General features: G+C 38.5%; 1 protein-coding gene across 2 annotated transcripts in view; it reads left to right on the top strand.

The window, feature by feature from the left end:
- psda (pleckstrin and Sec7 domain containing a) overlaps positions 1-13974 on the top strand; it is a 91443-nt gene extending 77469 nt beyond the window's left edge. Inside the window, exons 13-19 of one of the 2 annotated variants that reach the window (XM_044372846.1) lie at positions 33-76; positions 3042-3232; positions 8321-8391; positions 9629-9786; positions 10841-10985; positions 11078-11221; positions 12957-13974. In XM_044372846.1, coding sequence (XP_044228781.1) covers positions 33-76; positions 3042-3232; positions 8321-8391; positions 9629-9786; positions 10841-10985; positions 11078-11221; positions 12957-13295 — 1092 coding nt within the window. In that variant the 3' untranslated portion in view covers positions 13296-13974. Of the gene's footprint in view, positions 1-32; positions 77-3041; positions 3233-8320; positions 8392-9628; positions 9787-10840; positions 10986-11077; positions 11222-11349; positions 12135-12956 lie in introns of those variants that run through there. The other variant, XM_044372847.1, reaches the window with a different exon arrangement.
- Positions 13975-14339: the final 365 nt, after the last annotated feature.

The following is a 14339-nucleotide window of genomic DNA, read 5'->3' as shown; positions in this document are numbered from 1 at the left end:
TATATTAAACATATCTGACTTTCTCTCTGCAGACGCTGTACAGCTCCATCAAGAACGAGAAGCTTCAGTGGACGATGTGAGTTAACGCCAGCATGTCTGCACATTTCTCTCTGTGTGTCATTTGTACTGTGTGTGTGTCTGCTGCCCCGACACCCTTATTTAAGCTTATGTTGCCATGGTAACCATTCCCTGCTTCTTTCCCGGCTGTAATTACAGGTCAGCGTCCCGACGCCCATGCTCGACTGTGGACACGCACACACACATTAAGACTCTGTCCTCCTTCCTGTTCAGCCTTTTATAAATACATGTGCACACATCACATGACATCACATGACATCACATGACATCACATGACATCACATGACATCACATGACACGATTTAATACGATGACGCAGGAAAACATGTTGAGATTGAAACCATCATTATAAAATACATCATATGAGAAAATGTGCTGGTGAAATATGTTGATAAGTGAGATGAAATGTGAGATACTGAGATGATGCGTTCAGTGATGATTAGATGATGATGTCAGTGATGATATGATGATAAAATAAATGATAATAGAATCAGATGATAACATGAAATAATGAAAGATGAAACAGTAGAAAATCCTGCGGTAAACAAACGCAACCGCCGCCAATAACGGAGCGAAGATCATCAATAAAAATGAATTTTGACGTAAACGTCCGTCCTCCGGAAGACTTTTTAATCTGCTGAACAACCAGCAACACCTCCAGTGTGCTGCTTCGCTCGTCATCCGGCTGTGATGTGAACTGCGACTGCAGACGTTACGTAAACACTCGGCAGCAGCAGCGGCGGCGTGATGAAGCTTCCTGCTGATCTGATTTGTTCTGCTCGGTGTGGCGTACTAACGAGTACTAACGAGAACTAACGAGTACTAACGAGTACTAACGAGTAGTAACGAGTATTAACGAGAACTAACGAGAACTAACGAGAACTAACGAGAACTAACGAGAACTAACGAGTACTAACGAGAACTAACGAGTACTAACGAGTACTAACGAGTAGTAACGAGTATTAACGAGTATTAACGAGAACTAACGAGAACTAACGAGTACTAACAAGAACTAACGAGTACTAACGAGGACTAACGAGGATTAACGAGAACTAACGAGTACTAACGAGAACTAACGAGTATTAACGAGTACTAACGAGTACTAACGAGTACTAACGAGTACTAACGAGGACTAACGAGTATTAACGAGAACTAACGAGTACTAACGAGAACTAACGAGTATTAACGAGTACTAACGAGAACTAACGAGTACTAACGAGAACTAACGAGTACTAACGAGTACTAACGAGAACTAACGAGAACTAACGAGAACTAACGAGTACTAACGAGTACTAACGAGAACTAACGAGAACTAACGAGTACTAACGAGTACTAACGAGAACTAACGAGAACTAACGAGTATTAACGAGTACTAACGAGAACTAACGAGTACTAACGAGAACTAACGAGAACTAACGAGTACTAACGAGAACTAACGAGTACTAACGAGTACTAACGAGAACTAACGAGAACTAACGAGAACTAACGAGTACTAACGAGAACTAACGAGAACTAACGAGTATTAACGAGTACTAACGAGAACTAACGAGTACTAACGAGTACTAACGAGAACTAACGAGTACTAACGAGTACTAACGAGTACTAACGAGAACTAACGAGTACTAACGAGAACTAACGAGAACTAACGAGAACTAACGAGTACTAACGAGTACTAACGAGAACTAACGAGAACTAACGAGAACTAACGAGAACTAACGAGTACTAACGAGAACTAACGAGTACTAACGAGTACTAACGAGAACTAACGAGAACTAACGAGTACTAACGAGAACTAACGAGTACTAACGAGAACTAACGAGAACTAACGAGTACTAACGAGTACTAACGAGAACTAACGAGAACTAACGAGAACTAACGAGTACTAACGAGTACTAACGAGTATTAACGAGTACTAACGAGTACTAAGGAGTACTAACAAGTACTAACGAGTACTAACGAGTACTAACGAGTACCGCCTCAACGCCGCTCGCTCTGCAGCTAAGAATCAAATAACTTTAATAATAAAGAGCAGAGAGATGGAAGTGAGTAGTTTTACAGCTCAGGACGTCGCCCTGATCATCCCAAACATCAGTTCACTGGTTTGCAGTTTCAGCAGAATTATACACATCATCATCATCATCAGTAGGAACGCCTGCACTCACCAGTGTCGGTCCTCCTCAGATCTTCATCAGGTCTGAATGTTTGTAAACATGAGCTGCACGCTGACGAGCGTCCAACAACATCCACATTATCTAAGAATATAAAACCATCGAGAAGCTCCAGAAATCTTTTTCATACTTTAGAGAAAATGTTTAATTTCATGTTCTTGATTCTTGAGTCTGAAGACGAGTTCACGTCACCTGAATGTGAAATATTTCAGGAAAAAGCTGAGACGACACAGTTACAGTATGATGTTATATGATGAAGCTTTATTTGACATGAGGTCACAGGACTCGATGATGAAATAAGTAGATGAGCTACAGATACAAGATACTGAGAGAGAAAATGAGATATTAGAGATAAAAGTGTTGAGATGATGATAAAATGATGAAATGAGGTGATTTAATAAGAAAGTCATGAGATGTTGAGATGAAATAATCAGAAATGAGATATTTCAGGTAATAAACAAGATGACAAACTGACATAATGACCGGTGACAGAGTTTATTAAATTAGAGGAGATAATAATGCTGAGGAGGTGATTCAGGATAAAAGATGATGTAAACTGAGGAAATGATGTTGAGACCAGATCTGATGACGAGATAAATACGATGAGATAATATAATGAAATATGAGAATATCTTCAGGACATTTCTTGGATTTCATTATGTTGACATGAAGAAAGTTAGATGAGAAAATGATGAAGACGATGAGATTCAGAGATGAGATGTGATGATGATGTCGCAGGTCAGTCGTGAGATGAGACGCGTCCACTGATTCCTTTTGTCTTCTTTCCTGTAAAAGCGATGAAGAAGAGCTGAGGAAGTCGATGTCAGAGCTGGCGGACGTTCGGACAGACTCCGCCTCCCACACCATGAAGCGGCTGGGGAGCGGAGGTAACCCGCTGGTGGGCGTCGCCCACCAGGCCGACGGCGAGCTCTACAAGAACGGCTTCCTGGTCCGCAAAGTCCACGCCGACCCCGACGGAAAGAGAAGTATGACGATGATCCGACGATGAAGACGCTGTGTTGTAGTTCTGCTGTTTTCAACTGACTCTACTGATTAGAAACAAAGTAGAAACTAACAGTTTGTTCATAACTGATGAATCATTTTGGCTCATTTAACATCAGGAAGTAATTGTCTGACCTGCAAATGTTCAGTTCAGACACATTTTAACATTTGAGAAGCTCAAACAAGAGATTGCTCGTGATTTTTTACATAAAAATTACTGAAAGGAAGGATGTGTGATGATATCGTTCAAAGGAAGAGCTGACGAAGTTCTTATTTTGTAGACGTTTATTAGACGATGGCCATCGGGTCCATTCCATGTATAAAGATGGTCTGGGCACCGTACCCCTGTCGGTGCATAGCTTATATGGGGTTACACATCTGTATCTTATCACATGAATAACATAGGTTTTCCATGGGCACTAGGTCAGTTGGGAGCCATCCATCATGTAATTGACAGCTGCCTCACAACATATTATGTGTCACAACAACCCACATCTGGACCAGTTCCAAACTTGACCATGGATCCATTGTTTGTATCTCTAAGGTCCCCCTGAAGGGCCATACCATGTTACCTAAGGTGACATGCAGACTCTGAAATGTTTAGGTCACATGTCCAACACCCAAAATCAGTAAAATACAGATAAAAATCAGGTCAGATAAAAATCATACTAACAATTACTCAATTAGTTTTCTATCAATCGACTCATGGATGCAGCTGTGGGACAGATACAGTATATATATAGATACAGTATATATATATATATAGATAGATATATCTCTAGATATAAAGGATACAAGACAAGAAAAAGAAACAAAGAAATAAAAACCTTGTTTGTTTTTAGAGGTCAGCTCAGTCCTGCGTTAAGATTCTGATTTATGAACATGATGACAAATAAATTCAATAACAGTGAGAGAAAGAATTCAGTTAAACTGTGATTAAACCAACACGTCTTCATGATTAAACGACCACGCAGGTCGATTGTACCATGTGACCCCGGAGCGTTTCTAATACGGCGCTTTCCAAAACCGTTAAATATCACACAGTAAACAAACAAACAATAACGATGTTTCATGTTGTGACAGCACTGAGGTTAAGGTTAAAATGATCACTTGAAACTTAGTTAGTACTTTCTTGAAGTTACACAACCTTCATCGTCATGGCAACAGCGAACAAAACCATAACTGCAAAAATGTCCCGACTCGCGGTTGAAAACAGGAAGTGAACAGCAGGAGATAGATAGTGCCATCGAACTATCGAACTATCCGTCCAACCAACCCGTCTCCTAATAATAAGGAAGTGCTCTTACACTGACGCCATATGAGCTGCGTCTCTTCCCCGGGTCACAACCACTCCGGCCGCTAGATGGCGTCTGCCACTCAAACGCAACCACACGTTGTTTTTGCTGGTTACATTTTCCATCTCTACTGTTGTTTTTTCTTGTGACGATGGGTTTAAACAGGATTACACCCCTAAAAACTGCAACTCTATCTGCTCTGCACTATACAGAACATGTTGTAACATATATCTGGAACTAGAAAAGAATAAGACTATACAATTGATAATAAAATACTACAAAATATATAAAAGAAGAACTAAAGAAGGAAAAAAAGAAAGCTATATTAGATACACAGTTACATTCAGTTTATACACAGTTACATACAGTTTATACACAGTTACATACAGTTTATACACAGTTACATTCAGTTTATACACAGTTACATACAGTTTATACACAGTTACATACAATTTATACACAGTTACATACAATTTATACACAGTTACATTCAGTTTATATACAGTTACATACAGTTTATACACAGTTACATACAGTTTATATACAGTTACATACAATTTATACACAGTTACATTCAGTTTATATACAGTTACATACAGTTTATACACAGTTACATTCAGTTTATACACAGTTACATACAGTTTATACACAGTTACATACAGTTTATACACAGTTACATACAATTTATATACAGTTACATACAATTTATACACAGTTACATTCAGTTTATATACAGTTACATACAGTTTATACACAGTTACATTCAGTTTATACACAGTTACATTCAGTTTATATACAGTTACATACAGTTTATACACAGTTACATTCAGTTTATACACAGTTACATACAGTTTATACACAGTTACATACAGTTTATATACAGTTACATACAATTTATACACAGTTACATTCAGTTTATATACAGTTACATACAGTTTATACAGTTACATTCAGTTTATACACAGTTACATACAGTTTATATACAGTTACATACAGTTTATACACAGTTACATTCAGTTTATACACAGTTACATACAGTTTATACACAGTTACATACAGTTTATACACAGTTACATACAATTTATACACAGTTACATTCAGTTTATATACAGTTACATACAGTTTATACACAGTTACATTCAGTTTATACACAGTTACATACAGTTTATATACAGTTACATACAGTTTATACAGTTACATTCAGTTTATATACAGTTACATACAGTTTATATACAGTTACATACAGTTTATACACAGTTACATACAGTTATATACAGTTACATTCAGTTTATATACAGTTACATACAGTTTATACAGTTACATTCAGTTTATACACAGTTACATTCAGTTTATATACAGTTACATTCAGTTTATACACAGTTACATTCAGTTTATACAGTTACATACAGTTTATACAGTTACATACAGTTTATATACAGTTACATTCAGTTTATATACAGTTACATTCAGTTTATACACAGTTACATACAGTTTATACACAGTTACATTCAGTTTATACAGTTACATTCAGTTTATATACAGTTACATACAGTTTATATACAGTTACATACAGTTTATACACAGTTACATACAGTTTATACACAGTTACACACAGTATATATACAGTTACATTCAGTTTATATACAGTTACACACAGTATATATAGTTACATACAGTTTATACACAGTTACATTCAGTTTATATACAGTTACATACAGTTTATACACAGTTACATACAGTTTATACAGTTACATTCAGTTTATATACAGTTACATATAGTTTGTACACAGTTACATTCAGTTTATATACAGTTACATTCAGTTTATATACAGTTACATTCAGTTTATATACAGTTACATACAGTTTATACACAGTTACATACAGTTTATACAGTTACATTCAGTTTATATATAGTTACATTCAGTTTATATACAGTTACATTCAGTTTATATACAGTTACATTCAGTTTATATACAGTTACATACAGTTTATATACAGTTACAGTTTATACACAGTTACATTCAGTTTATATACAGTTACATACAGTTTATACACAGTTACATACAGTTTATACACAGTTACATTCAGTTTATATACAGTTACATTCAGTTTATATACAGTTACATTCAGTTTATACACAGTTACATACAGTTTATACAGTTACATTCAGTTTATATACAGTTACATACAGTTTATACACAGTTACATTCAGTTTATATACAGTTACATACAGTTTATACACAGTTACATACAGTTTATACAGTTACATACAGTTTATACACAGTTACATTCAGTTTATACACAGTTACATACAGTTTATACACAGTTACATACAGTTTATACACAGTTACATACAGTTTATATACAGTTACATACAGTTTATATACAGTTACATACAGTTTATATACAGTTACATTCAGTTTATATACAGTTACATACAGTTTATACACAGTTACACACAGTATATATACAGTTACATTCAGTTTATATACAGTTACACACAGTATATATAGTTACATACAGTTTATACACAGTTACATTCAGTTTATATACAGTTACATACAGTTTATACACAGTTACATACAGTTTATACAGTTACATTCAGTTTGTATACAGTTACATATAGTTTATACACAGTTACATTCAGTTTATATACAGTTACATTCAGTTTATATACAGTTACATTCAGTTTATATACAGTTACATACAGTTTATACACAGTTACATACAGTTTATACAGTTACATTCAGTTTATATATAGTTACATTCAGTTTATATACAGTTACATTCAGTTTATATACAGTTACATTCAGTTTATATACAGTTACATACAGTTTATACACAGTTACATTCAGTTTATATACAGTTACATACAGTTTATATACAGTTACATACAGTTTATACACAGTTACATACAGTTATATACAGTTACATACAGTTTACACAGTTACATTCAGTTTATATACAGTTACATACAGTTTATATACAGTTACATACAGTTTATACACAGTTACATTCAGTTTATATACAGTTACATACAGTTTATATACAGTTACAGTTTATACACAGTTACATTCAGTTTATATACAGTTACATACAGTTTATACACAGTTACATACAGTTTATACAGTTACATTCAGTTTATACACAGTTACATACAGTTTATATACAGTTACATTCAGTTTATATACAGTTACATTCAGTTTATATACAGTTACATACAGTTTATATACAGTTACATTCAGTTTATATACAGTTACATTCAGTTTATATACAGTTACATACAGTTTATATACAGTTACATTCAGTTTATATACAGTTACATACAGTTTATACACAGTTACATACAGTTTATATACAGTTACATTCAGTTTATATACAGTTACATACAGTATATATAGTTACATTCAGTTTATATACAGTTACATACAGTTTATACACAGTAACATTCAGTTTATATACAGTTACATACAGTTTATATACAGTTACATACAGTTTATACACAGTTACATTCAGTTTATACACAGTTACATTCAGTATATATACAGTTCCATACAGTATATAGTTCCATACAGTTCCATACAGTATATATACACGGTTCCATACAATTATATACAGTTTATACCCATACACAGATATATTAACAATATGTGCAGTTAAAGTGCAAAAACAATACATTTTATCAAAGTAAAGTGAATTGATGATAGGAGAGATCAATAATTCTCTATTTGTCTGTGATGTGATGTATAATTTCCCATGATGCCTTGTTCCTTGCAGCGCCACGGGGTAAGAGGGGATGGAAGTCTTTCTACGCCATGCTGAAGGGGCTGGTGCTCTACCTGCAGAAGGTAAACATCTGAATTACATTTCCCATCAGCCCTGCTGCCAGTTTCTCCTCGCTGATCATCTCATTTGAACTCTGATCAGGTTTATATGAAAACACACACAGAAACGTTATTGATCAGTTTGTTTGAAGCAGCAGCTCGTTCTCCTCTCTGTATGTATCCTCTCACATTTAGCTCATCAGTGGTGGTGATGAGTGTTTTTATTGATTGATTGATTGAATTCAGTGTGTTTCTGCCACCATAACAAACATGTTTCTCTTTATAATCAAGTGTTTTTAATGTTTACGGTTCCTTTTTCATGTTAAAACAAGATGTTTTTCATGTGATTTAATGACATTTTCTCATTTCTATTATTCAGTTTTTACATTTAGAAGGAAACTTTTGTTATTATATCAAGAAACTTTCTTTTTGAATAAAATCAACTTTGGAACAAGGAAGCTTTCTGTCTACAAACAACATCATTATAAAGACAAAAACTCATTTTAACAAGATTCTTTTCATGTTATAACAGGATATTTTTCATGTTTATCACATATTTCCTCATTATTACAACATATTAAATTATTCTGTTTTTAAAAGTAAACTTTAAACAACATTTCACTTTATGGAACAAACCTGCTGCACTTTGTTTTTATTTAAATATCTTCCAACAACTTTTAAAGATCAGCTGCTGTCTGTGTTTGCAGCTCTCTGATTGGATGTTTCCTCTCGCAGCTCTCTGATTGGATGTTTCCTCCCGCAGCTCTCTGATTGGATGTTTCCTCCCGCAGCTCTCTGATTGGATGTTTCCTCCCGCAGCTCTCTGATTGGATGTTTCCTCCAGCAGCTCTCTGATTGGATGTTTCCTCTCGCAGCTCTCTGATTGGATGTTTCCTCCCGCAGCTCTCTGATTGGATGTTTCCTCCAGCAGCTCTCTGATTGGATGTTTCCTCCAGCAGCTCTCTGATTGGATGTTTCCTCCCGCAGCTCTCTGCTTGGATGTTTCCTCCCGCAGCTCTCTGATTGGATGTTTCCTCCCGCAGCTCTCTGATTGGATGTTTCCTCCCGCAGCTCTCTGATTGGATGTTTCCTCCCGCAGCTCTCTGATTGGATGTCTCCTCCAGCAGCTCTCTGATTGGATGTCTCCTCCCGCAGTGTCCACTGGGAGTCGTAGTTAATGTTGTGTATATCCGAGCATGTTTACAGCAGCTTTAAACACGATTGGATGCTGATGTTATGCTGCATTGTGATTGGCTGATAGGATGAGTATCGTGCGGAGCGCGAGCTGACGGAGGAGGACGTGAAGAACGCCGTGTCCATCCATCACTCGCTCGCTATGAGAGCCGCCGACTACAGCAAGAGACCCAATGTGTTCTACCTGAGAACCGCTGACTGGAGGGTGTTCCTGTTCCAGGCGCCGTAAGAACCTGATATCTGATTATCAATCTATCTGTTTTGACTGATTGATGACTGGAGGGTCTTTCAGGCTACTTAAGAACAAACACCTGATATCTGTTTGTTTTCTTCCTCTCTCTCTTTATTTCTGTCTCCTTCTTCTTCTTCTTCTCTCTTTCTTTTTAACACATTTCTTTGATCTAGAGGACATTTTAAATCTTTACATTTCATCCAACAGAGCCAGTAGATGCTTCATTATATCATCTGATATCATCTTCTCACAGATCAGTTAAAGGACAGGTGTGTTAAACCAGCAGTCAGGTGTCTGTAATCATTCCTCCTGTTCATACTGGATATTAAAGATCCTTCAAATGTGCTTTCAATGGAAGTGATGGAGGATAAAATCCACAGTGTGTCCACACAGTCATTTAAAAGTCTGTGTGAAGCTTCTATTCAGCTTCAGCAGTCTGAGTTAGTCATATCAAGTGGATATCTGACATATTTACAGTCTTTTTAGCATCAAATTCCCTCTTTGTGTTTCCTCGGACAGTGTTTCCCTGTTGAGCTGCAGGTGGAAGTATAGTAACAAAAAGAGGAACTTTGGCACTAAAAAGACTGTAACGTTGAAAGATATCTACTTGATTTGACTCATTTGGACGCTGAAGCTTCATATTAACTTCAGACTGTGGATTTTGTCCTCCATCACTTCCATTGTAAGGTCATTATGAAGGGATCTTCTAATGGTCAGTATGAACAGGAGGAATGATTACAGACAGATAAACAGCTTTAATGTTCATTTGATGACTGACTGTTGGTTTAGGACAGACTGTAAAAACTGTGAACTCGTCCTTTAAAGCTGTTTGAGCTCATTTAGAAACAGTACAGTTCCTGAACTCTACAAATCTGAGTCACTATTCTTCAGAAACAGCTTTAAATGATCAGTAAAAGATAATTAACGTCAGCATGGGTGCCGGCTATCAGCTGACTCCAGTATGGATCAGTCTGGTTTAGTCTGGTTTAGTTTTGGACTCGTCCTCCTGCCGTTTCACAGAGTTTCTGTCCGTTCGTTTGGCTGCAGGAACGCAGAGCAGATGCAGTCGTGGATCACACGCATCAACGTTGTAGCGGCCATGTTTTCCGCTCCACCTTTCCCGGCGGCGATCGGCTCTCAGAAGAGATTCAGTCGACCTCTGCTGCCGGGATCCAACACCAAACTGTCCCAGGTACCGTTCATCTCGTCCATCTCGTCGTCTGATCAGGGTTAGTGTCCGCGGCGGTTTCCTCTCAGGTTCAGTGTTGTCGTCTGTCTCCGCAGGACGAGCAGGTCAAATCCCACGAGAGCCGCTTCAGAGCCGTTTCCTCCGAGCTGGCCGACCTCACGGCCTCGACCCCGGACCGAAAGGTGAAAGGTCGCGAGCTGGAGGAGCAGAAACTCCGACAGGAGTACCTGGAGTTCGAGGTGAGGAGGTTCACATCAGAGCTGCAGCTGGTTGTTATTAGCAACTGTTCTGCTGATCGATTGATCGTTTTCTCTGATTGCAGCTCGTTAAATGTGAATATTTTCTGTTTCTTTGGTTTCTGTGACAGAAAACTGAAGACGTCAGCTTGAGAAACAGTTTATGGACCAAACAACTAATCGATTGATAGAAAATAATATATTAATCAATGAACTAATCATTATTTGCAGCTCTATTAGTATTTATCTTTGACTTCTCTGTTTTTATTCTCTCGTTAATTCGATTCTATTTTGCAGGTTTTAAGTTTCCATCAATGAAACTCAGAACTTCCTGCAGATGTTTCATATTAATTATTTCTGGTTTTATGCGATTTAAAGACAGAAGCTGATAAATCAACGTGAATTTGATGTTGACACAATATTTACAGTTTCCTGCTCTTTATTAATATCATTAATATTAATATCATCATTAATATTCCCCTCTCTGTGCTCATCTGATGTTTATTGTAAATACCAGTTTACCAGTTTACCAGTTACTGGTCACATCATGTGATTGGTGAATAAAAACAGTTTGTTACCGTCAGTAAAACAAAATAAAATGAGATTATATTTTAAACTTAATATTTTATGTTTTTATTAAGTTTGTTTGTGCAGCTTTACATAATAAAAGTCTTCCAGCAGGTCCTTTCTTCAGGCTTTTATTGTGAAAAATCCTTGACAGTGGAAAGTAGAAGCAACTGAAAATAATTAATTAAAATGCTATTAATTAAATAACGTCGTTGTTTTTTACAGTGTAATAAAGTTTTATTTATATTTTATTTTGTGTAATCGTTATTATGATTAACTCTCTAATGGATGAATGTTAATTAATAATTAATAATAAACCGTCCAGAAGTCTCCTTCCTCCTCGTCTTCATCACCGTCCGTCTGCTGTCAAACAGATGATGTCATACAGGAAACGTGACGTAACGTCCGTGAAGCTTCCTGCCGGAGACCAAACATGGCGGCAGACGTTTCTCTGAATAACTGACACGGAGCTGCGTTCAAAACGCCTCCAGCAGCAGGAAGTGATGTCACGTTTCCATGGCGTCGCTCTGCTCATCACGTCTGTTTCCTGCTGATGTTCACTAAACCGTCCTGGACATTCAGATGGAAACCAGTCTAATGACAAAGATCAGACACCAGACGCGTCATCAGCTCGTCGTCTCACAAACTTCCTGTTTCACCTCCGTCGTTTAAGTTTGTGTTTGTCGACATATTAAAGAGAATAAGTGTGTTCTGCTTCCTGTCAGGTCTTATTCTGATTGGTCGGTTTGTCGTCGTGGTCGCGGTCACATGGTGAGATCTGAGACGCCGTTTCAGGTCGATGAGAAGCAGCAGGAACGAGATCAGATAATAACAGGATCAATGAACTATGTCACATCTTCAATTAATTGATCACTTGCCAATTATTAAATTAATCTATTTTGATAAACAATTCAACATTTTGAGTCCAAATTCTGTGATTCAGCTTCTTAATGTGAATATTTTCTGGTTTCTAACTGAAGATCAATGAAAATAACAGAACGCCGTTTATTAAACTGACGTTTAGTTCAGTGAGCAGGTCGATACTTTATCAGCTGTGACATCACTAACCTCGCTGTGACATCACTAACCTCGCTGTGACATCACTAACCTCGCTGTGACATCACTAACCTCGCTGTGACATCACTAACCTCGTCTTTGTCCTCTGGTGCAGAAAACCCGCTACGGTACGTACGCCATGCTGCTGCGAGCCAAGCTGTCGAGCGGCGACGAGGACCTGACGGCCTTCGAGTCGCGGCTGTTTGACGACGGCGGCCTGCAGAGGGCGCACTCCAGCCCCACGCTGCCGCTGGACGCCGCCGCCGCCAACAAGGAGAAGACACGCGGGACCAAGACGTCGAAAAGCTTAAAGGTCTCCTCCTCGACCTCCAAGAGCGACGGCGGCAGAGACGGAAGCAAGAAGAAGAACGGCGGCGGGAACAAGCGGCCCGAGACGCAGAAACAGAGCAGCAGGCAGGACGAGGCGCCGCAAGGACACAAACAAAGCGTGTAGCCGGAGACGGACATGAAGCATCATGGGTAGCGACCCGACATCCTCCTTTAAACCTTTTCTGTTAAAGCTCAGTCAGGCTCTGATTGGCCGAGAGCCGAGCCGAGACGACGGCGAGACGACGGCGAGACGACGGCGAGGAAACGAAGGAGGACGAGCGAACAGACGAGCGGAGCACAAATATTCAGGAAACACTAACCGCCGGCTGTCACTTCCTGTTTCATCTTTCATTTCAGGGACTTTCTGAAAGCGACGTTAAGTTCATATGATGCAGATCAATAAGCAGTAATCGATCAGCAGCAGCGATCGATCAGCAGCAGCGATCGATCCCTCTTTGAACACTTTGAAGGTACTTTTATTTCCTCACACTGACCTCCTGCATCGCCGCCGCTCTGCTGCTCCTAGCAACCGACAGGGGAGCTGGTTGCCATGCCGACCACCTATGACGGAAAGAGCGCGTGGGACTGTTGCCGTGGTGACTGTGCAAAGGGGAGGGGGGGGGTGTCAGGTTGGAGTCAGGACTCCCCCGGCTAACAAATAAACAAACGGAGGCTGGTGATGCGTCACCGAGGGCAACGAGAACAGAATACCTCCTCCTCACTGTGTGTGTGTGTGTGTGTGTGTGTGTGTGTGTGTGTGTGTGTGTGTGAGACTACACAGTAATACTGCATTAGTACTCGGTGTGTGTGTGTGTGTGTGTGTGTGTGTGTGTGTGTGTGTGAGACTACACAGTAATACTGCATTAGTACTCGGTGTGTGTGTGTGTGTGTGTGTGCGTGTGTGTGTGAGACTACACAGTAATACTGCATTAGTACTCGGTGTGTGTGTGTGTGTGTGTGTGTGTGTGTGTGTGTGTGAGACTACACAGTAATACTGCATTAGTACTCGGTGTGTGTGTGTGTGTGTGTGCGTGTGTGTGTGAGACTACACAGTAATACTGCATTAGTACTCGGTGTGTGTGTGTGTGTGTGTGTGTGTGTGTGTGTGTGTGTGTGTGTGTGTGAGACTACACAGTAATACTGCATTAGTACTCGGTGTGTGTACTCT

Source organism: Thunnus albacares, chromosome 14 (genome assembly GCF_914725855.1).
Source record: "Thunnus albacares chromosome 14, fThuAlb1.1, whole genome shotgun sequence".
NCBI classification, from domain to species: Eukaryota; Metazoa; Chordata; class Actinopteri; order Scombriformes; family Scombridae; genus Thunnus; species Thunnus albacares.
Note: the sequence above shows the minus strand (reverse complement) of the source record. Positions and strands in the feature narration are given on the sequence as shown.